The 25,262-nt window shown below is 42.4% G+C and overlaps 1 protein-coding gene and 1 long non-coding RNA gene across 3 annotated transcripts in view; one reads left to right on the top strand and one right to left on the bottom strand.

Moving 5' to 3' along the window:
* Window positions 1–5,549: 5,549 nt before the first annotated feature.
* On the bottom strand, window positions 5,550–21,546 carry LOC144601596 (uncharacterized). Its single transcript, XR_013548333.1, has 3 exons — window positions 21,440–21,546; window positions 17,378–17,546; window positions 5,550–6,344 (listed from the first exon to the last, which is right to left on the bottom strand). It is a non-coding gene; the product is annotated as an uncharacterized LOC144601596 (long non-coding RNA).
* Window positions 21,547–21,752: 206 nt separating this feature from the next.
* The window catches only part of ippk (inositol 1,3,4,5,6-pentakisphosphate 2-kinase), a 61,416-nt gene continuing 57,906 nt past the window's right edge, over window positions 21,753–25,262 (top strand). For both annotated transcript variants that reach the window (XM_078414024.1, XM_078414023.1), the window contains exon 1: window positions 21,753–21,954. In XM_078414024.1, the coding sequence (XP_078270150.1) occupies window positions 21,874–21,954 (81 nt within the window). In that variant the 5' untranslated portion in view covers window positions 21,753–21,873. The remainder of the gene's footprint in view (window positions 21,955–25,262) is intronic.

The raw sequence follows: 25,262 nt of genomic DNA, 5'->3' as shown, positions 1-25,262 counted from the left end.
AACTGGAATGCTCTGGAAGAAGGGTCTCAACCCGAAACGTCACCCATTCCTTCTCACCAGAGATGCTGCCTGTCCCGCTGAGTTACTCCAGCTTTTTGTGTCTATCTCTGGTAGGTATTGTCTGATTCTCTCCCCCTCAACAGCTCATCTTCATTATGGATATACAATCTCTGTACACCTCCATATCCCATCAAAAAGATCTTAGGGCCCTCTTTTTGGGCACTATCGCTGGCAACAAAGCAACACTCGTTGACAAGCTCAATGCATTCTACGTTTGTTTTGAACTGAAGGTCAGTGAAATGAAGTTACTACCCCAAAGCCTTGGGTGCATTTATACCCACGGTTACCATTGCATACATTAGATTGGTCTTTTTGAGAGTAAACCCATAGAAAGCAACTGTCCCATTACCTCAGAACCTGCATGGACCAGCTGGGTAATTGTGGTCATACAATCTGTGGTCATATTTAATCTCTCCAGACTCCATTCTGAAGGTCCCACCTAATTTAAAAAGACCACTACTATCCTTGTGCCAAAGAAAAGCAAGGCAGTGACCCTTAATGACTACTGTCTGGGGGCTCTCATAACCACTAACATAAAGTGCTCAAGCAGCTAATCATGGTGCACATTGACTCCAATCTCCCAGAGATCCAATGCATTTCACCAACCATTGCAACTGATCCATGGGAAACGGCAGTTCCCTGGCCTTAATCTCTTCCCAGGAACATCAAGATCACACTTGAGACTCCAATTTATTGACTATAGTTCCACATTCAACACCATAATTCCAGCCAAACTAATTTCCAAATTCCTGGACCTAGGACTCATCACTAACACCCCTTCCCCCCCTCCCCAACCCACTTCAACAGGAATATTGATTTCCTGACCCATAGATCGCAATTAGTAAATGTAGATGGCAAAGCATCCTTCATGATAATTCTCAACATTGTGAGCAAGGTTGTGTGGACAGCCCTTTAACATACTCCCTATACTCACAACTGCATAGCCAAATTTTGCTCTGACTCAATATACATGTTTGCAGATAAAACCAGATCTTGTACATTGACAAGACAGAGTACAGAGAGGAGAAAGAGAGCTTAGTGACATGGTGCCAAGACAACTCCCTCAATGTCAGCAAAACAAAAGACCAAGTCATTGATCTCAGGAAGTGGGGTATGGGACATGCCTCAGTCTGCATCAGGTGCTGGAATGGGGATAGTCAAGAGCTTCATGTTCCTTTGCATAAACGTCACTAACAGTTTGTCCTGGTCCAACCACATTGACGCTATGGCCAAGAAAACACATCAATGCTTCTACTTGCTCAAAAGGTTAAGGAAATTTGTTATGTCTCCAATGACTGCAACCGATTTCTACAAATGCACCATTGAAAGCATCCTGTCAAAAAGTGTTTTTGCTTGGTTTGGCAACTGGTTTATCCAAGAGTGCAAGAAATACAGAGAGTTGTTGCACAGCCCAGTCCATCATGTAAACCAGCCTCCCCCATCGACTCCATCTATACTTAGAGTTGACCTGGCCAACAAAATCAGGGATTATTTACACCCTGATCATTATCACTTCCCCTCTCTCATGTTGGGCAGAAGATATGCACACAACAAAGATACGCATGCAACAAAAGCTTTTCACTGTATCGTGGTACACATGACAATAAAACTAAACTCAAACTAAATCTATACAGAAGCTTAAAAGCACATACCACTAGATTCAAGAACAGCTTTTTCCCAACAGTTATTGATTCTTGGATATTTCTTCATCAGATAAGGATAGATTCCGATTTCCCAATCTACTTTGTTGCTGCCTTTGCATTTTTATTTATCTGCGCGTTCTCTGTAGCTGTAACATTATATTTTATACTCTCTTTCCTTTCTTGTTTTGCACCACTGTCATAATTGTTCTCGTGTATCATATGATAGAACACACAACAAAGTGTTTACACTTTTACGGTATCTTTTTAAACATGACACTAATAAACCAATACCAACACCTAGTGCACACTTGGCAATCATTTTGTGGAGCACCCACACTCTGCCTACAATGGCCATCTTGAGTTTCCTGTTGCATTCATTTTCACTCTCCTTTCTATTCTCACACCGATCTGTCCATCCCTGGCCTTCTCTGAGTCTAAACACAAATTACAACCAAATGGTCTGAACAATGAATTTTCCAAAATTCACACCAACTGTGTTCTTTCACATGCACTCATCTATGCACCTAGTTTTCGTCTCCCTTTTCTCGTCTTTCCCATCCCTTCCCCTCACTTGGTTCCATCTCTCCATCATCCACTCCCCATCTCATTTCACCTCTTACTGGTCTCTATTCCACATCTCCTTTAGATTGCTAGAGACTGGCAACCTTTCCTCTTTTCCTTCAGTCCTGATGTAGCTCCATCTGAAATGTTCACTAACACCTATTGCCTCTACAGATGTTGCTTGATGGGCTGAGGTCTTCCATTGTTATGTTTCCTGTTGCAGATTCCAGAAACTCATTCTCTTGCGTCTTTATATTTCACCAATATACTGTACCTGTCATGATGGTAGGTAATTACTTATGGTGCTAAAAAAGGCTTTATAAAGGTTGCAGTAAAATATTTAAATTACCACCATCAGATCTTTTTTGTTACCATTTTATTTATCACTCTATAGAGGGCTGTAAACCACATTACTCTGAGTGCCATAAACCTCTCAATTTCTGTTGTTTAAATAATTTAGAATGATTGGATGATTGAATTGATATTAATAACTAGCTTGTCAACAAATGATTCAATACTGAATTGTTGCCAAAAAATGACTCAACGTCAATACATCTCAAGGTACAAGTTAATATTTTGTAACTTAAGAAATCATAGAGATATATAAACAATTTGTTTATATAATTTATCATATGCATCACCAATAACTGTAAATTTGGTTATAAATGCTCCACAATAGAAAATATATTCCAGCATTTGCAGCGTTCACTTCCTCTTTCATAGTGCAAAATTTGTAAACGCCTTTAAGCCTATAAATTATGTTTTTATAAAAGAGGAAGGAACGCTATCAGGACAATTTTCCCTGGGTAGAAAAATACAGCAGTGTACAGATTAACTTCCTTGGCCTTGCATGAAAAAACAAAATAAAAAACTGCACAGATAACAAAAGGGATTAATCATTTACAGTACATTAAGATATTGTGAAAGAGATGTTTGATGGGGTGTGTATGTCTGGACTACTTGCCCAAAACATTGTTTAAAGAAGTAGGTCAAATATTTGTACATGCAATAAGAAGACTCATCTTCAAATTCAAAGACATTGATATTGCTAAAAAAGTAACTTAAAAAAAAGACTGAGGTGCAGTATCAAGAGAAATAGTCATGGAGCATAGCCACAATCCCAGTCCACTTGCATATGGTTTGGGTCTCCAGATTGATGTTTTAAATGGAGATCGTGTATATGTTGCCAATACCATATCAATTCTACATTCAATCTGTAAGTCTACCCCAGCATTAACCAGTTCCTTGGTCAGCAATGATTTCAATTCTTAGTGTCCTATTGTGCAATGTGCATCACTCAGAGCACCTACTTCGGGATATTAGGAACACGCTTCCAGGATAGAGCATGAAAGGGAGAGTAGCTGATGCCACCCGCTGAAGTATTGGTTGGGCTTATCTTTCCCTGAAAGTATTCAGAGGGTGAAAAGGGAAAGAGATGTTGGTATATTTTTTCATGACTAGAACTCACTTTGTTTTTTGAAAGGAACATTCCATAGTTCTGGAGTAACTCAGCGGTTCAGGTAGCATCTCTGGAGAACATAGAGAGGTGACGTTTTGAGTTGCGTGAAGGATCCTGACATGAAACGTCACCTATCTACGTTATCCAGAGCTGCCTGACCCGCTGAGTTATTGCAGTACTTTTATGTGTGTATTTTTTGGCAAAACAGCATCTGCAGTTCCTTGTCTCTCCATTGGCATCTTCCATCATTGGTGCAAAGTGACAATAAAGTAGAGCATCTCTAAAATGTGCCGTAGTAACTAACCAAGTCTTATTCAAGTTGCTTCTCAAATGTCGTGATTCTGCCAGTTAAAAGGACAAGGAAAAGGGGACGCCACCATCTCCAAGTTACCATCAAAGTGTTGCAATATAATCACCAATCCTCTCAATCAGTTAGTCAAAAATCTGAACTCATGACCCTGCATCAACACACCATCCACTTTAGCAGTTCTCACTCATTTAAAAGCACATAACCAAAAAAAACCCCAGCAGTTCCTTGTAATTACATACTCACTCTGTTTTCACTGGGGATATGGGTATCGCATGGTCCAGACAATTAGTGGCAGGTGCAATAAAAAGCAAGCAAAATGTTTTGACGAATTCTTGATTAATGCATCCTTTCCTATTTTGTTGCTTCCAATATCCTCCTTTTTTTTCTTGTGGACAATGAGGATTATTCCCTGAGGAAAAGTAGGTGCTGGCAAGGCCATAATCCATATCGGCCATATATTTCATCCCTGATTGCTCTTGAACTGAGCCCATTTCAGACAACGGCGTTGTTTTGTCACATTTGTTGAGAAAAGTAGGGATTGACGAGACCAAGTGAAGACTGGGCTATCGTTTCACTGAACACCTTCACTCAGTCCACCTTTGCCTACACGATCTTCTGGTTGTCAAACGCCTTAACTCCCCTTCCCATTCCCATACAGATCTTTCTGTCTTGCACCTCCTCCATTGTCAGAGTGAGGCCTCTATATCCACCCCCCCCCCTATTCCCAGCATAATCTAAAGGCCTCTTAAAAGCCACCATTGTATCTGTCTCCACCACCATTCCTGGCATCGTGTTTCAGGCATCCACCAACCTGAGTAAAAAACATCTCCTTTAAACTTCGCCTCTGTCACTGTAAAGATATGCCCATTATATTCCATCTGAATGTATTCCGAGTCATTACTCTAATTGTATTCCAAGTCAGTAATCGTACAAGAGTTGAAATGGAGTTTATAAGCCCACAATGTTTAGTTTGGTTATTGTGCTAATAAGTGAGTTAAAATATTTTGGATTGGACTTTGAATATGAAATGACTGAAATGAAATTAATTTGACAGCCTATCTAATTTCTGTTTAATTGGTCTGAATTATTATCATTATTATTGTGTGGTTTACACCAGGAAGAGGAGAAGAGGCTTGATTTACAGAATGGAAATAAAGGAAACTGCTGACGCAGGAGATTAGAAATAAAACCAGGGTTTGGAAAATTGAGTTTCAATTTTGGTTTTATTATCTTCATATATATGAATCAATTGCATGTGTAATGAATAAAAACAGTTTGGACATGGACCTCAAATGTTAATTGTTGTTTCTTTTCTTAATGTACTGAAGGTGGAAACGGTGCATATAATAAATTTGAAAAGACCCAACAAATTGTCACAAAAATAAAAAATAAGCTATAAATGGGTAGTTTCGGGATGTTGCAACAAAATAGGCAAGTCAAGTCAAGTTAAGTCAATTTTATTTGTCACATACATATACAAGATATGCAGTGAACTGAAAGTGGCAACGCCTATGGATTGTGCTGAAACTACAAAACAGAATAGAATTTTTTTTTTTAACACAAAAAATAATTTAATACAGTAAATTAAATTAGTCCCTGGTGATATGAGAGTTAACAGTCCTGATGGCTTGTGGGAAGAAACTCCGTCTCATCCTCTCTATTTTCACAGCATGACAGCGGAGGCGTTTGCCTGACTGTAGCAGCTGGAACAGTCCGTTGCTGGTGTGGTAGGGACCCCTTAATGTTGCTGGCTCTGGATTTGCACCTCCTGATGTATAGGTCCTGCAGGGGGGCGAGTGTAGTTCCCGTAGCGCGTTCAGCCGAACGCACTACTCTCCGCAGAGCCTTCCTGTCCTGGGCAGAGCTGTTCCCAAACTAGATTGTGATGTTTCCGGACAAGATGCTTTCTACAGCCCCAGAGTAGAAGCACTGAAGGATCCTCAGAGAGACTCTGAATTTCCTCAACTGTCTGAGGTGGTAAAGGCTCTGCCTTGCCTTACTCACCAGTGCGGCAATGTGTGTTGTCCATGTCAGATCCTCTGTGATGTGGACTCCCAGGTATTTAAAGCTGCTCACCCTATCCACAGTAATCCCATTGATCTCCAGTGGCGTGTACGTCCTCAGATGTTGAGCCCTTCTAAAGTCTACAATCAGCTCCTTAGATTTTGTGACATTCACGAGGAGTCTGTTGTCCTGACACCAGAGTGCCAGATCAGCCACCTCCTCCCGGTAGGCTTTCTCTTCGTTATCGGAGATTAGGCCCACCACCACAGTGTCGTCGGCAAATTTGATGATGGAGTTGGAGCTGAACCTGACCACAATAGGAAAATGAAACAAATTTATACAATTCATACCTGATTACTCATACAGTGCAATTTATTCATTAAATATGAAGATTATACAACCACAACTGGAACTCAATTTTCAAAATTCCTGGGAAAATCAAGGCTAATCATTTCACTGCAGGCTTATAGGGTGCCTGTTTCGATCGTACAAGGATACTGATTTAATATCAACAGGAGTCCAAGTAAAACAGTTTGACTACAGAGTCCTTTTTACTGGGGCATTGATCACCTTATATTGGGATCAAGATGGCGGCGCGCACGGACGCAGCGGCTCACAGCTCTCCCTTTCGGTGCGTTTTATGTGTGTTATCTGTGTTATGTCTGTTAGTCAAATTTAGTCATTCAAACCAGGAAAATCAGGCAAATCCTACCTACAACCGAAAGGACCTTCTGATCATCGGATTCCAGTGCAATCGGGACCTTGTGCGCGAATTTCCACACCCGCGAAATATACCGGAAGAGATTGCCAGGACACCGGGCGCTCCGTGGATAGTTGTCGGCGCGAACAGGCGTCGCAGACGGAGGAGAAACAGGAAGCAAAAGCGAGGATGCCGGTCCGGTATACTTGCCAAGCTAAAGAGACAGCCACACAAACCACCGCTACCTAGCATGTTCCTCACCAACGCCAGATCCATCATCAACAAAATGGACGAACTTAAACTACAGATATCAGCAAACAAACTCGTGGAGGACTGTTGCATTCTCTTAGTAACAGAGACATGGCTTCATCCACTTATCCCAGACGGAGCCATTGAGCTAGCCGGGCGCACAGCGTTTCGTTGGGACAGAAACATCGACTCCGGTAAGAGCAAGGGGGGGGGGTTATGCATTTATGTGCACAACAGCTGGTGCACTAATATCCAAACCATAGATAGCCACTGTTCTCCTGATCTGGAGTCCCTAACAGTTAAATGCAGGCCTTTTTACCTTCCTCGCGAATTTACAGGGGTTATAGTAACAGCAGTCTACATCCCACCGAATGCTAACGCTAGCACAGCTTTAGGCTACCTGCTAGGTGCAATAAACTCACAACAGAGCACATATCCAGAAGCAGCCCACATCATAGCCGGGGACTTCAACCATGCAGACCTAAAGTCAGTTCTCCCGAAACTTGAACAACACATAAGATGTGCTACCAGGGGGAAAAACACACTAGACAAGGTTTACTCAAATATTAAGAAGGGGTTCAGGTCAGCACCACTACCACACCTGGGGCAGTCAGATCACCTGTCCATATTCCTAACCCCAGCATACACCCCACTCAGGAGGAAAGCTCCAGTCACCATAAAGACTGTGAAGACATGGCCTGAAGGAGCTTCCTCGCAGCTGCAGGATTGCTTCGAAAGGACCAACTGGGATATTTTTGAGGATCAGGACTTGGAGGAGTACACATCAACTGTACTTTGCTACATCAAAAACTGCGTTGACAATGTCACCGTCGACAAACGCATCCGGTTGTACCCCAATCAAAAACCCTGGATGACAAAGGATGTCAGGTCTCTCCTCAAGGACCGTAACACCGCCTTCAGGTCTAGTGACAGAGCTCTATACAGTGCTGCTAGAACCAACCTGAAGAGAGGCATCAAGGATGCCAAAGCGTCCTACAAGAGGAAGATTGAGGACCACTTTTCCAACAATGACCCACGGCGGGTATGGCAAGGCATCCAGCACATCACCAATTACAAGACCAGCAACCGCACGACTGCCGACGGCGACGCCTCGTTGGCTGAGGAACTTAACTGTTTCTTTGCTCGTTTCGAGGTGAAAGCTACAGTGGCAGACATTACACCCTCTCCAGCACCTGAGAGCAACACCTTCACTGTGCAGGAGTATGACGTTAAGCGAGTGCTCAGAGCAGTGAATCCCAGGAAAGCTGCAGGCCCCGATGGTGTGACGGGCAGAGTGCTGAGGGAATGTGCAGACCAATTATCTGAGGTCTTCACAAAAATCTTCAACCTGTCCCTTTTAAAATCCACCATCCCTCCCTGCCTGAAGTCCGCCATAATCATCCCACTGCCGAAAAAGCCTGTCATCAGCGGTCTTAACGACTACCGTCCGGTAGCACTCACACCGGTCATCACAAAGTGCTTCGAGAGACTGGTCCTGCAGCACATCAAAGCCAGCCTCCCACCCACCTTCGACCCATACCAGTTTGCCTACAGAGCAAATAGGTCTACAGGGGATGCCATCGACACTGCTCTTCACACTGCACTGACCCACCTTGAACACCAGGGGAGCTATGTGAGGATGCTCTTTCTCGACTTCAGCTCTGCCTTTAACACGGTCATCCCGAGCAGACTGGTCACCAAACTTTCCGACCTTGGATTTTCCCTAACCATCTGCAAATGGATCAAGGACTTCCTGACCAACCGCCCCCAGACAGTCAAAATAGGCCCTCACCTCTCCTCCACCATTACACTGAGCACCGGCTCACCACAGGGCTGTGTGTTGAGCCCCATCCTTTACTCCCTCTACACTCACGACTGCGCCCCCACCCATCCCACCAACACCATCATCAAGTTCGCGGATGACACGACTGTGGTTGGACTTATCTCAGAAGGAGATGAGACAGCCTATAGGGATGAAATCCAAAGGCTGGCAGCATGGTGTTCAGTGAACAATCTGGTCCTGAACTCCTCCAAAACAAAGGAACTTATAATTGACTTTAGAAAAACCAGTGGAGATTACGACCCACTCTACATCAATGGGGTCTGCGTGGAAAGGGTACCAGCTTTCAGGTTCCTGGGTACGCACATCGCAGAGGATCTCACCTGGTCTACCAACACCATCACCACAGTAAAGAAGGCACAGCAGAGACTCCACTTCCTGAGGATCCTCAGGAAAACCAACCTGCAGGAGAAGCTCATGTTGTCCTTCTATCGCTGCTCCATCGAGAGTGTGCTGGCATACTGTATAACCACATGGTATGCCAGCTGCTCAGAAAAGGACAGGAAGGCCCTTCAGAGGGTCATCACGACGGCCCAGAAAATCATCGGCTGCTCACTGCCCTCCCTGGAGCACCTGTTCAGCCTGCGCTGCCTCAGTAGAGCAGGCAAAATAATAAAAGATCCATCCCACCCCGGCCACCGTCTGTTTGTTCATCTGCCCTCTGGTCGACGTTTCAGGTCAATCAAATCCCGAACAAACAGACTTAAGAACAGTTTTTACCCCAGGGCCATACGAGAACTGAACACTACCTGTGCACTAGGCAACACCGTTAAAAAATCTTGTACTTAATTTAATTGTATTTATGTATTTATTTGTTTTTGCATTTATTGCATATATGTTTGTACGCACCGTCAGGATTGGCTGTTTTTTAATTTCGTTGTACTCGTTGCAATGACAATAAATGAATATTATTATTATTATTATTATTATCAAACGCACTGAAGTCATTAATGTGAACACTGTTCCTACTCAAGCATAACATAATTCAATGATGCAAATGTGCCTATATTTTTTCTCGATTCCTTTGTAAAGCAATTTTAAAAAATCATGTATAAAATAAGGACTTTCTCTTCAACATTTGCACAAATAGAAAAATATATATGCCCGTTTTGTAAGGTGTAATTATAATAGATTTTCCATGGTAAATGCATTACAGTGTTCAAACCTCTTCATTGGCACTCATAAGGATTTTAAAAATTTATATATAGATGTCAACGGTTCAGTTTTTCTCAGTTTTTTTTTGATCAGCAGTTGTGTTTTAAGGAAGTTCCATTTTCAATGAGGCGTATAATTCTCAAAAAAATGTAGCATATTATAAAAACTGAAAATGAAAAAAAAAGCTTATTTCGAAACAAGGTAGGAAAATATCTGACCATCATCCACAACTCTGAGTTCAGGGGAAAAACTAACGACTGGGAAAGTCTTCCGAGTACCATTGTGCAACCAAGACAATGGAGGCCATCAAACCAACATGAGAGGAACCTCTAAAGCAATGATTGTCCTCAAACTGTTTCACGTAACAAAAACATTTTGGTTGCAGATATAAAAATCCTACCATTTGGAAATAAGATTAGCTTTGCTTCAAATGCTGATATGAAAACAATGGAAATGTCTTTTTTATTGCCTTGTATCACATTTCAAGATTTTAGCACAGAAAGAATTTGGAAAAAAGTTACATCTAAGGTTTTCTTCAAACAAACTATATTAATTGACATTTCTTTCAAAAGACACGGGGGGGGATAACGAGGTTAAATTTCAAATAATCTCTGTTTATTGTCTATTAACAATAAACACCACATATCTCACACCCATTGTAGTAATAGCTACTAGATGTGAGATTGTGGCAGGGCAAATTTGGAATAGGCCTTGCACTTGAAAATGGTGCAGACTTGGTTCCTAAACTGCTTCCCTTTGCACCATGTATTCATTTGTACTCATGTATTGTGGTCATGCATCTCACATTCGGCTTGTGAGATGTGAACTTTCTAACAATCATTCTCTGTCTGGCTTGCTGAAATTCTTTTGTTCCCGACTGCACCATCTCATTCATCCTCAACTGCAAAACCTAAAACCGGTTGCTGCTGAAACACAATTATTCATTGAATAAGTTGTCCTGACCATGATTTCATTCATTTCATTATTCTGAATCCAAACATATGTGATTATATCCAAAGCTACAAGTTATGATGACTAACACCCAGAGTTATGATGTTGAAAAAGTGCTTGATATTCACTCAAATTTATGTTTTGACCAATGAAAGAGGGATCAATATTTTGATCACTGAAATGGATCAATGGTATAAAAACTGTTTTTCTGCTGCATTGATTTGGTATAAAAATGGTATTAATGCTTTGTATAAAATCAATAATAATAATGAAAGCATTAATAATAAAATAATTTTGAACAGTTGATGAATGTAGTAATTGCATGAATTAAATGTGAGTTGAACCCAGATTAAAATGTTTAATTATGAGATTATTCATGTTATTTTTCTAAACCATTTTGATAGCTATAATTATAAATTAAAAACAATATATAACTATAATCTCCCCATCATCGAAGGGATCGATAAGAGGTGCTGTCTTCAAAAGGCAGCCATATCTTCAGGGACCCACACCACCCTGGCCACACTCTCATTTCACTCCTGCTATCGAGAAGAAGGTAGAGAACCCTAAAAATTAACAATCAGGTTCAGGAGCAGCTTCTTCCCAACAACCATCAGGCTATTGAACACTATGAACTCCAACTAAATTCCGAACTACAAACTGGCTTGTTTGCACTAGGGATTTGGCGGCATTGTTTTTGTCTTTGCACTATATTGTTTTTTTTGTTTTTATATATTGAACATCTTTTTGTTGTTTATGATGGTGTCTACTGAGTACTGTGTTTACACATATGTTGTTCTGCTGCAAGTAAGAATTTCATATTCTGTTTTGGGACATATGACTCTTGATTCTTAAACATAAAAACAAACATGGACGCATGTACTCACATTTATGTGACCTTATGTGTGACAAACATTTTTAATATCCTGTTTTTTTTCTTCTTCCCAGGCTATCCCTTGTTATCAAGGATAATATACTTGCACTCCACTTTTGTGCGTTGTGAGGTGGCTAATAAGGCCAATGTAGGAATCACAGATACCGCCACAGGTGGACTAACGGTGGCTGAAGGGCTGGAAGGGTGGGTAGTTTGTGAGATAGTTCACTACTTCTGCCATTTATGCAGGAGCTCTGTTTGGTCCCGATGCATGGCCATGCCATCTCAATGCCCTCAATAATCTTTCTCCATTTTGAACAGACAAAGGCCGGGTGTTCCTAGGAGTCAGTGGGGAAGTTGTATTTTTAAGGAAACATTTAAAACATTTCCCCTGTCCTCCTGGGAATACCTTCCTATGTAGAAATGGGAATAGAGTGCTTGTTCCAGGAATCTGGCCATCAATCATCCATTCATTCTAGTTCTATGTTATCCCACATTCACAACTTACACACTAGGGGCAATTTACAAGCCAATTAACCTACAAATCTGCTCGTCTTTGGAATGTGGGTCGAAACCACTGGTAGAAAACCCACACGGTCACAGGGAGAATGTACAAACTCCGCACAGACCCATAGTCAGGATTGAACCCAGATCTCCAGCGCTGTGAGGCAGCAAGCTCTGCAGCTGTGCCATAGGAACTCTGTTTGGTCCCGATGCATGGCCATGCCATCTCAATGCCCCCAATAATTCTTCTCCATTTTGAACAGACAAAGGCCGGGTGTTCCCAGGAGTAAGTGGGGAAGTTAATTATTCTGGCAAATTTCAGTGGAGTGTTTCGTGTAGCTGCAGTGTAGTATTTTTATCTTGTAATTTAATTTGCTGATTTAAAGTCATAGACTTGTTGTATTGAATGAATCTAATTTATAGTGTTTTAATTGTCCTTTCATTCTTCCCCAAACAAAAAATAGTTGCAGTTAATAGGCTAAAGATTTAGGTAAATGTAGATCAGTGATTTATATGTGTTTATCTGGATTCATTTCTTCGGTCTGAGAAAGGAAGACTTGCCTTCCTCTTACCACCTCTCAGTATCCAATTAGATTTTTTAGGCTTATGTTATAGAACATCCAGGGCTTTTGTTTTAACATCCAGTTGTGCAACTCTCCCCTTGTCCAGAACCAGACTGGCCATCTGGATTTTAATCTTGGAGTTTGAATCACCCTCATACCTGCAAGATGTGATTTTGAATTCCAATTTTGCTAAGCTTATTAAAATTAACCATGCATTTTCATAAGACGCAGGACAATTTGAAATAATTTTAGGCCCGGGCTCATTATCCAGTGAATTTTGGAAATAATACATTTTAAACAAGATAACTGTCCGGCAATGACAGGAGATGTCTAATTCTATAGTTAGCTGGAGTTTTGTTGGACAATTTTGCCTTTGTGTGCAATCTCCAACATTGCAAAGGTACGTACATAAGGCTCAATTCTTCTGCTTCTGGCAATCTGAGTAATCAATTTCTACAAATAATCAACATCCTTACTTTCAATACTGGAAATCTTTCACCTCCTCTGAAAAACCAAAGCTTTTGGTCACAGTAACATCTTCGCTTTTCCTTTTGCCTTCATGATCTACTCACACACACCTCGATCCATGACCATATCACCCCCGTCCTTTATAAACTCCACTGGCTTCCCATCCCCCAGAGAATCCGGTACAAAATCCTCCTCATAACCTACAAAGCCCTCCATAACCTGACCCCATCCTACCTGACCGACCTCCTCCACAGGCACACTCCCACCTGCACCCTCCGCTCTGCCGCTGCCAATCTCCTATCCCCCCACATCCGGACCAAACTCAGATCCTGGGGGGACAGGGCTTTCTCCATCGTTGCTCCCACCCTATGGAACTCACTACCCCAAACCGTTAGAGACTCCTCCACACTCACCACATTCAAAACATCGCTGAAGTCTCACCTGTTCAGTACTGCCTTCAACCACTGAAGGTCACCTCACCTTCTGTCTCCTTTCTCTGTTCATTTATTTATTTATTTATTTATCTATTTATTCATTTCCCTATGTTCTCAAAATCTCTGTAAAGCGTCTTTGAGTATATGAAAAGCGCTATATAAATAAAATGCATTATTATTATTATTATTATTATGATCGTGTCCATTGAAAAAAAATACTCACAGCTCCTTTAAATTCTAAATAAAAAGCTATGCAGCTTAATGTGCCCAGAGCTATCTCTTTGTTTTAACTTTGAAAAGAATATCAGAGTGACCACATTATTTTCCCATAAACCTAACTTTAAATAAAGAGGGTGGCTAGGAGCAATGTGGTCCCATTGAAGACAGTTAATGGTGATGTTGTAGGTAAAAATAAGGAAATGGCATCATTGTTTACAAAAGAGGAAAAGGATAGTGTGCTGCAAATCTTGACAAAGGTAATAGTCACTGAGTCCACACAGATCAGTGATCACCCCGTACACGAGCACTATCCTACACACTAGAGACAATTTACAATTTTACTGAAGCCAATTAACCTACAAATCTGTACGTCTTTGTAATATGGGAGGAAACCGGAGCACACGGAGAAAACTCACATGGTCACAGGGAGAAAATACAAACTCTGTACAGACAGCACCTGTAGTCAGGTTCTAACCCTGGTCTCTGGCACTGCAAGGCAGCAGCTCTACCACTGTGCTGCCACGGCACCAGTTTCTGATAAATGCACTTGACCAAATGGTTTTTATCCTTGAATTTGAAAGGAAAGAGAAGAACATTACAAATGCCTGAGCTACAATCTCTTAAAAATGAAATATTGCATCTGCTGAAAATCTTAAATACAAGTAGGAAGGGTTTAGAAATGTTTAGAATGTATATATATAGAAAAACTGTGTAATATTCCAAGATTATGAAATCAGAATTAGAAATCGTGAGAGATAAAACAAAATGCTGGGAAAGAGAACAAAAGGGAAGGTTTATCAAAGGGAGTAAAAGAGCAGTTTAAAGAAGAAGGGTCTCGACCTGAAACATCACCCATTCCTTCTCTCCAGAGATGCTGCCTGACCTGCTGAGTTACTCCAGCATTTTGTGATACCTTCGATTTGTACCAGCATCTGCAGTTATTTTCCTACACAAAGATTAAAGAACAGTATGTGTGATTATATTAAGTAAAAGGAAGTGGTGATAGAAAATCAAAAGCCGAACACAGTGTAAACACAATATAGCTTTCAATCCTGTCCACACCATGAATTTCCAGTTACTTTTGATTACATACAGTATTCTTTCATTTTGCTTATATAACGATTCCACCCCATTTTCCCATTCTCTGTTTTTTGACAGCAACTTCAACAGTTTCCAATGTATACTTTTTTCTTGATTGTGGATTCACTCAAAAGTCAATGAGATCTTTAATTGTGTCCATTGCAGAAAAGCAATGATCAGTCTCCAACTTTTAAGCTATTAAGATTGCTTGTTTATGAGCTTATGAGCAATGGGAACATTTGGCGTTCAATCACATCTTCTAATATTTCAATTAAAATAGATTAAATAATATTGACATACTTATCTTGTGCCATTTACAGATTAGTGTGTAAAAGAGACTGAAATTAAGGTAGATTATAGTATGTGAATAATAATAATATATTCCTTTATTTGTCCCACACCGGGGAAATTTATCCATATATAACTGGTCTCATCTTGTATGTATAAATATTTGTATGTATGTTCCCGAAAAACAGTCAAGACGATACACGATAGCGCAACTATTTTAGGGCCACCTTACTCACCATTCGCCTGCGGTGTGCAGTATCAAGTTTCGTTCAAATTGTTGCGCTCTCGTGTACCGTTTTGGCTGTATTTTGGACATTTCCCCATAAAATAAACATCTCCGCTGGATCCGCGCGTGCGCAGTTGTGGGAGGGTGCCACGCAGCGTCAGAGAGAAGGTCAAAGAAGATAGCCGCCGGCAGGACGAACATGTGGCAACGCCTTGCGGCCGCTCCTTCTGCTGCCGGCCGCCACGATGGCTGCCCGGGGTCGGGGTGAGTGGCTCCCTCTCCCCTTTCCTCTCCCCCCTCGCCCGCCACCTGCCCCGGGGGAGACTCCCCGACCGACAACGGGTCCACGGGTCGTCAGTTGGGGGAGGGTTGCCGGGCCCGGCAGCGGCCCTCGACCCTGGGATCTTGCTGAGCACTTTTGGGGTAAATTAAATTGTGTTTAGAAGTTTATCAATGCAGGAGAGGTTTGGACCCAAAGGGTCCACGGGTCGTCTAGTCTATATATTACTAAAACTCTCATCTTGTATATTTGTGGGTTTGTGGATAGATTTGTTCCCGAAATACAGCCAAAATGGTACACGATAGCGCAACAATTTTAGGCCCACTCTACTCACCATTCCCTTGCGGTCTCGATTGATCAGGTTTTGTTACGTTTTAAAACCAATTAGCTTAATAAACTTTAATAAATGTGTTCCCCCCCCCCCGTTGGAGGGACTGGCGCCCGTCCCGGCGTGCTCCGCGCCTGACCTTCCTCCCGTGGTGCAGCGCGGTGGCAGAGGGTCAAAGAAGAAGGCCGTCGCCGCTGAGCCGCCGCTGCAGGAGAGGATTACACCCCACGGGTCCATGGCACGCTCTGGCCGATGCGATGGCCGCCCGGGGCCGAGGTGAGTGGCTCCCTCTCCTCTTTCCTCTCACCCCTCGCCCGCCCACGGCCCCAGGGGACACTCCCCGGGAGGCAACGGGTCCATGAATCGGGGAGGGTTGTCGGGCCCGCAGGAGAGGTTTGCACCCAACGGGGGTTGTCATGCCCGCAGGAGAGATTTTGACCCAACGGGTCCTCGCCTGTCTAGTATGCAATAAAATTGCTTGGAATAAAACCTGTTTTGTTAGATGTTACATTGTAGCAAACTATAAGTTTGATACAACGTATCTTCTTTCTTACCAACTATAGGTTTCTTTGTGTTGCTTTATGCATAAGCGAGTAGACAAAGGTTGCATTATAAAGAGAACATAGTTCATTGGCAGTAATTCTCAACTAAACAGCTCTCTAGTACATTGTATCAAAGTTATTCAATAAAGTACATTCAGTTCCTAAAGGCACCCTAAGATTTATTTACACTAACCAGTTTCCCCTTTACAAGAACTGAAACCACACAAATCCACAACATTATACAGTGAGGAAGTGAGATATTTATATATACATGCACTGTTATAAATGTTTATGATATTAAGTTAAATATTTACATGTTTGCACAGTTATAAATTCAACTAGCTATAAACTTAATTGATTTACTTAACTGCTCAATCTCTGAGACCTCAAGAATTACATTTGCCATCCCGAACTTGTGCATTTGGGTACCCTCAATTTGAGTGGATCAACTGTTTATGTAAACTGTGTGTCATTCATTTGGCTGCATCACAGAATCCTGTAATTCACATCTGCACTCATTCTATATTTTATATTCTTGAACACCATCTTCTTAAGTGTCAGTGCATGTAATTTACTTATGTGACACTTCCAACATCTGCCATACATCTTCATATATAAACCCTGAATCCTCGTACTTACACAATTTCCTCACGGCTCCATCTTACTATTATTGCATGTCCAGGAGGTTTCTTTCACATTCTCCCAGTTGAATATGGCCCTCCTGGCCCTCCAGCTGCCTCTCCAACTCAGCCACATTCTCAAGTATCGGCACATCAACATCTTAGTTGGGGAACATCCTGTTGTGCAGCTGCAAATAAGAAGAAATAATGTAAGTCAATCACTTATGTAACTAGTTAAACACATTGTTCAATATTTGCTATTTCATTGATTCTATTTATTCACTCTCCCAATAAAATGGTGAATGGCAGAAGATGTTAAACCGTGCCAGATTCCATTGCAGTGTGGCAAACTGTGCAAACATGAGCAACCAGTTCTTCAGGGAAGCTGTGGGTTGCAAAGATTGGCGTCAGAGGACTACCCTGTTGAGGTGCACAACCCAAATTCTTACCACTCCGAATGGCTCTTGATCTGCAGGAGGAAACACTTCATTCTCAACAGAAAAAGTAGTGGGTGGCCTCTGGGAGGGCTAAGCTAGTCATCTCCATGTTTGTGGGCAACGATGACCTGCAGTGCTGACATGCCAAGCAGGACTTCACTAGATTTTCAATGTCCAGAGGAATCATAGGGCAGCACACAGAGCCTCTTGCCAGTGTTTTGATGTTGACAGGTCCTATATGCTCTGTACGGACAGCTTTCAACATGCATACATGAAGTCACTTTAGAATCACCACAACCATAACTCTTCAATATTTTAATGGCATATAATTTATTTCACATGCAGGAACATGCAGAATCAGAAACTTGTAGCCTGATTCCACTGTGTGAGTAATAAGTGCACCTACTCTCTCACAAGACAGTCTGAAACGACAGTATGAGAACATAAGAAAAAGGCAGGAGTAGGCTATTTGATCCTAGATACTTTCGTCCATGACCTTTTATTGCATGAAATCGCTAATATAGAAATATCTGTTTATCTCCATGTTGAAAATACTCAAAAATGTTTTCTTATGGTTATCAAAAATGGTTAGGAAGTTCTTGATCACCAGGGCAAGTAGGCAGAGGCATGGTGAATGGAGTTTAAAGCAGATAAGTATGAGGTGTTGCATTTTGGGAAATCAAACAAAGGCAGGACCTTCACAGTGAATGGCAGGGCCCTGGGGAATATTGAAGAGCAGATGGATCGAGGAGTGCAGGTACATAGTTCCTTGAAGGTAGTGTCACAGGTAAATCGGATGGTCAAGACAGCTTTTGGCACATTGCCTTCATCAGTCAGGGTATTGGATATGAATATTGGGACATTAATGTACAGTTGTACAAGATGTTCGTGAGGACACATTTGAAGTACTGTGTTCAGTTTTGGTCACCCTACTGTAGAATGGATGCCATTTAGCTGGAAACAGTGCTGAGAAGATTTACAAGGATGTTGGCAGGACTAGAGGAGTTGAGCAAGAGGTTGGGCATACCGAGACTCTATTCCTTGGAGTCTTTTACCCAGGGTGGGGGAATCAAAAACCAAAGGACATGGGTTTATGATGAAAGGGGCAAGATTTAATCAAAACCTGTGGGACGACCTTTTCACAGAGGGTGGTGGGAAAATGGAATGAGCTGCCAGAGGAGATTGTTGAGGCAGGTACTTATAACAGCATTGAAAAGACTCTTGAACAGATACATGGATAAGAACGTTTATAGTGATATGGGCCAAATGAGGGCAAATGGGACTGGCTTCGATGGGGTATCCTCATTGGCATGGCTGAGTTCGGCTGAAGGGTCTGTTTCATTGCTGTATAACTCTGTGACTTGGCCTCAGGTCTGAATCTTTGATCTTTTTCTTTTAATGCAGTGATCCTTGTTTTAAGGCACATTAGGAGTGGAAGCATCAACCCTGCATGTTTCCTGTTAATTCATATTCGAACATAGCATAAATCATAGAACAGAACAGCACAGGAACAGGCCTGTCAGCTGACAATGTCTGTGCTGAACATGATGCCAAGTTAATCTCCCCTGCCTGTATGTGATCCATACTTCTCCATTTCCTGCATATCCATAAAAATCCAATATTGTACCTGCTTCCACCATCACCCTTGGCAGTGCATTCCATTCACCCACCACTGTCCTGGTAAAAAATACATTCCCTCTGTTCTTAAAGCTATGCCCTCTAGCCTTTGATATTTTTACCCTGGAAAATAGGTTATGTCTTCTGTCCTATCTATGCCTTTTATCATTTTATATACCTATCAGGTCTTTCCTCAAACTCTGATGTTCCTAAGAAAATAATCCAAGTTTGTCAACCTCTCATTGTTAATAGCCTCTAATCAAGGCATAATTCTGGTAAATATCTACAGGACCCTCGCGAGAGCCTTCACGTCCTTCCTGGAATGGATGACCAGAATGTATATTGTACTCCAAATGCAGCTGAACCATACTGTATGCCTTATTTATCATTCTATCTATCTGCGTTGCCTCTTTCAGGGAACTATGGCCTTGGACCTCTAGATCTCTCTGTATATCAATGCTGTTAAGAATCCTGCCATTAACGGCGTACATTTCCCTTACACTTGAACTCCAAATGTGCAGCAGCTCACACTTGCTTGGATTAAACTCCATCCACGATTAGATGTGGTAGGAATGCAGCGCTTTGATTGGATCTGTTGGTTGTGAAATCTCTTTGCTGTGTCTGTTGGATTGCTAATTTTGCTATCTAGCGTGCAAACAATCCTGTATGCCACTTCACTAGTTTGACACCTCATCATTTCAGGTGTGCCAGGAGCTGCTGTCAACATACTGCATTCCTTAATGAACTAGAGTTAATCCCTTGGTTCGATTAGATATGGTAGGAATGCAGCGCAGAGTGAGGACTTTACCAGGCTTGAAGTTAAAGATTGCATTGGTGCACATTTTTGCTGCTGCAGTGCCTCATGTATACCCACTTTAGAGTTAGGAGAAATGTTTTGTGCTGAATAATACCATGAAGGCTATCTTCAGAATGATGTCAGAAGTTTCCACAAGGACTCTGTGGTTGTCACTTCTACTAATGCCATCGTAGACAGTTGCATTTGTCACATGTAGTTTGGTGAAGAAATGGTCAAGTAGGCTGAACCCTTGTATTTATTGTTGTCTCTATCTTGTGTTTCTTGCGAACGAGGAATTCCATTGTGACATGATGTATATTGCAATAAACTAATTTGAATCTGATTCACAATCTTCTACAGACCTTGTATGATAGCTACGTATTTCAGAATTTGACCAGCTTGGTTAGTGTTGGTGCTACTCTGCCATTGGTGATGATGGACAGTGGAACCCACCAGCCTCCTTTCTGTGCCCTTGCTTCATTTAGTATTTCCTCCATGTGTTGTTCAACATAAAGGAGCACTGATTCATTCGCTAAGGAAGGATGGTAAGTGATAATCAGGATGAAGTTTCTTTGCCCACATTTGACATGATGCCTTGGGACCTAACAGGGTCTGGAGTCTGTTTAATGCATTGTCACAAACCAATTAAGACAACCCCTTCACCTTTTCCCGTCAAACAACATTCCTGTACTGCTACTCGTTTCAGGAATAATGTTACAAAATCAAAGCCAATTTCTCCTTTGCTATTTTTTTCGTGTTGTTGGAAACATAAATGATTAGATACAAGTACTGATGTACGTAGAACATTCTTCCTGCACATTCCCTGTTGCAAATTTAATGAAAGAAGGAACTAAAGAATTAGACTCCAATTCTTACCACCTTTTCATTTTCACTATGCTTGTGATGCATGCAGTCAATGAGAACAAGGAGCACCCTGAACGCTCTTTATGAAGCTAAATGAAGCATGGTCTGTATTTAGTTTAAAAATTGTTTTATTTTAGAATCGAATTTCACTCAGATAAAAGTAATCTTTTACTTCGATCTTACAATCGAAAGATCGAGAGATTAAGAGGAGAGGCGCAGTCCATTGCTGAAGAACATACCCACAAAACCCGCAAACACTAAACCTTGGTTGGGAAAAATAGCAGATTTCGGTTCTGGTGATAAATCTGATGATAGGGCAAGGTAAGGATCTGAAACATTTGCTCTGTTATTCCTCCACACACGCTACCTGATTTGCTGAATGTCTTTGCAGCACTTGCTGGGAAAGGTTGCCGCAACGAGGGAGACCATTCGGCCCATCGTGAAGGCGACGTCGCGGCTGGTGACAGTTGCAGAGGCACCGCCGACCGGTGTGGGCGGGGCGGCGCGGGGCCGGGGGCGGGGCAGGGCGGGGCGGGGCGGGGCGGGGCGGGGCGGGGCGGGTCAGGGCGGGGTGGAACCAGCCAATCGCGTTGCGGGAACCGCCGAACCGGAAGCTGACCGGCACTACTGGCGATGCTGCAGGCTTGTTTTTTCTTCTCCTTCCTGTATGCGCGAGGGAGGGAGAGAGGCGGACAGACAGACAGATAGAGGCGTCGGTGCGAAAGAGACGGAGGGAAGCCGGCGGTAAAGGGTAGGAAATCGCCACCATCACCGCATCTACTACCCAGCCGACGGGAGGTTATGGAACTGAAGGAACCGGATGAAAACGAGTGGAAGTACCACGGAGAGGGCAACCGAAGTTTGGTCGTGTCTCATGTGCAGGTGGGTGTGGGCGCGCCGGGCTGCACGCGCTCGCTGCTCAAGCCCGCCCGCGCGCACACCTGCACCCTGCCTGGGTGCAAGCAGCGCCAATGCTGCCCCTGGGCGGGCAGCATACCCACAAACCTGCGGCTTCCTCTCCCATTGCACACCCCTAGCCCAGCCCAGTCCCGCGCAATGATCAGATCGGCATCCTGCTTTTTTTTTCTTCTGCGCACCAAGCCAACATTATTGCACCCTCGGGGTGTACGATGGGCCCTTAAAATCGTTGCAGTATCACTTGCTGTTGTGTTGAATGGGTTGCTATTCAAGCTTCCCGAGAGAGCAAATGCACATTCATTGAGCTACTTGTAATGTGTTACAATCTGCAAAAAACAATGAGGGTTTAATGATCAAAACTATTTTAACACTGCAAAAATCAGTTGAACAAGCCAGGGGGAACCATTTGCAGGAAAATGGTGCCCTTCCTTGAAATAAACCACGGTGTGTCTACTTCCTCTCTGCCCACTCTAAACAAATATGAATTGAAACGAATTGCACTTTGTGAGCTTTCCTGATTTTAATGGTCCCAGGAGGAATTTACTAATTGGCGATGTTTTGCTTTAATGTTGCGAAAGCAAAACACGACAGATGCTTTAAAATTGGGATATAAAGATAGTAAGGTCGCATCTGTCGATAGACGAGCAGTTTGCTTTTGAAACTGGTGGCCTTTTTAATGTGTTTACTTCAGTTTTAATGTGTTGCAGTCTTGTAGAACAACGAGGACTTAGTGGGCAAGCTGGTAAATCGTCGCGCATAGAAGTAGAAACTGGTGTCTCTACAATATCCAAAGTGTCTCAATATTTATTTCCCAATCTTTTGAAATTGTAGTAAACAACTCTGAAAATAACCAACTGCGGATACTCGTACTATGAGGTTGATGTATTAGTAATTATGCAACATGTAGGTATATAACATTATGTTACACCTTGTGTTTTAAAACTCCAATAAATGCAGATCCAAATAGTCTAACCTGTCATGAAAGGACAACACTCTCATTCCTGGAATTAGCTTGGTGAATCACCTTTGGACTGCCTCCAATACTGCTATATCATTGTATTTCACAAAATGCTGGAGTAAGCAGATCAGGCAGCATTTTTTGGCAGAAGATGGAGGCGCAGGCAAGATCCAAGAAAGCAGATGCGAGTCTGTGTCAAAATGTGGTCGTAGAACAGGAGGGCAGGAGAAATAACAGGGGGAGCAGCGAGAGAGCATGTTGCTAAACTCTCGTCGAAGAGAGGAGGATAACCTCTTCAAAGTAGACATACCTTGAGGAGAAATCGCAGTGGAGCAACGGGTAGTGTAAGAATATAACTGCAGATACAAATCGAAGGTATTTGTTTCACAAAATGCTCGAGTTACTCAGCAGGTCAGGCTGAGCTATATCCTTGTATGTAAGGGGACCAAAACTGTACATAGTATTCCAGATGTGCCCTCACCAACATCCTGTACAACTCTAACAAAACCTCTCTGTTCTTAAATTTCATACAGCTTATCTTTTCACCAAGATGTGAGATGTGTCTGTTATCTTTCTGTGATTCACGAGAACATTCAGATCCCTCTGACCTTGACTCATTTGTATGTCTTTCTCCTTGTAGATTCTTGTGTCCCATATAATCACAAGGGGATGCCTAGTGCTAGTGGAGCCAGCATTAGTTTGAAGGTTGTAGATGGATTGAAGAGGGATATCAGTTGGCAACTAGAAAAATCTAGCAATTTTAATTACTGTTAGTCACAACAGTAGTAAAGAATGCAAATGCAATGCTCGCATTTATTTCTAGAGGCCTAGAATAGGTTTCAAGGTCAGTTTATTGTCAAATGTACCAATTAAGGTACAGTGATATCCGAATTACAAAAACAGGGATGTAATGCTGAGGCTCTTCCAGGTGCTTGTCAGGCCACATTTGGAATATTATGAGCAATTTTGGACACCAGGAAGAATGTGTTGGTCCTGGAGAGGGTCCAGAGGAGGATTACAAGAATGATTCCAGGAGTGAGTGGGGTAACATATGATGAATGTTTGACGGCACTGGGCCTGTATTCGCTGGAGTTTAGAAGAGTGAGAGGGGACCTCATTGAAAAGTACTGGATGGTGAAAGGCGTGGATGTGGAGAGGATATCTCCACTAGTGGGAGTGTCTAAGACTAGCCTCAGAATTCAAGGAAGTTCCTTTAGGAAGGAAATGAGAAGGAATTTCTTTAATCAGTGGGTAGTGAATCTGGAATTCTTGGCCACAGAAGGTTGTGAAGGCCAAGTCAATGGATATTTTTAAGGCCGAGATAGCTAGATTCTTGATTAGTACGGGTGTCGGGGGTTATGGGGAGAAGGCAGGAGAATTGGGTAAGGAGGGAGAGGCAGATCAGCCATGATTGAATGGCGGAGTAGACTTGATATGCTGAATAGTCTAATTCTGCTCTTATCTCTTGTATTTGAATTTCTCAAGTATTCTGCTTGTGTATATTAAAAAAATCGCCCTTTTTGAAGTCTGAAAATTCAACACCTGCTGAATGAGATTGTCTTCAATACAGTCACAGGAGGTAACTTGTTAGCCATGTTTTTCCTTCTCTCCCTGTGCAGTTTCCTTAAGAATCCATCGGGAACTTATCTTTATCATATCATATCATATATATACAGCCGGAAACAGGCCTTTTCGGCCCACCAAATCCGTGCCGCCCAGCGATCCCCGCACATTAACACTATCCTACACCCACTAGGGACAACTTTTACATTTACCCAGCCAATTAACCGACATACCTGTACGTCTTTGGAGTGTGGGAGGAAACCGAAGATCTCGGAGAAAACCCACGCAGGTTACGGGGAGAACGTACAAACTCCTTACAGTGCAGCACCCGTAGTCAGGATCGAACCTGAGTCTCCGGCGCTGCATTCGCTGTAAAGCAGCAACTCTACCGCTGCGCTACCGTGCCGCCCTGAACTATTTTAAAAGGTTTTGTTAGGCACTAGACTGACATCAGTGTTGTGAGAGCTGCTCACATAGAACGTTGACATGAGTGCACAAGGAAACAAACCACTGCTAATTGGTATAATTGATTATTAACTGATTATTGGGCGCATATCCCTTTTGGTTGTAGTAGAATGCTACCCTTGCAAGTGCTTTACAAATGGCAGAGATTTTATAATGAAGAGAATGAAACAGGATTAAGCATATGACAAGAAGATTCAAATCAATGGCATGTGCCCTGATGATCCAAAATAAAGTACGATCCATATGGCAAGACTTGAAAGAAAGGGGTGGTGGAACTTTTGAAAAT

The sequence above is a fragment of the Rhinoraja longicauda genome, chromosome 17, assembly GCF_053455715.1.
Source record: "Rhinoraja longicauda isolate Sanriku21f chromosome 17, sRhiLon1.1, whole genome shotgun sequence".
NCBI lineage: Eukaryota > Metazoa > Chordata > Chondrichthyes > Rajiformes > Arhynchobatidae > Rhinoraja > Rhinoraja longicauda.
The sequence above is the reverse complement of the archived record's forward strand: the minus strand, read 5'-3'. Positions and strand labels throughout refer to the sequence as shown.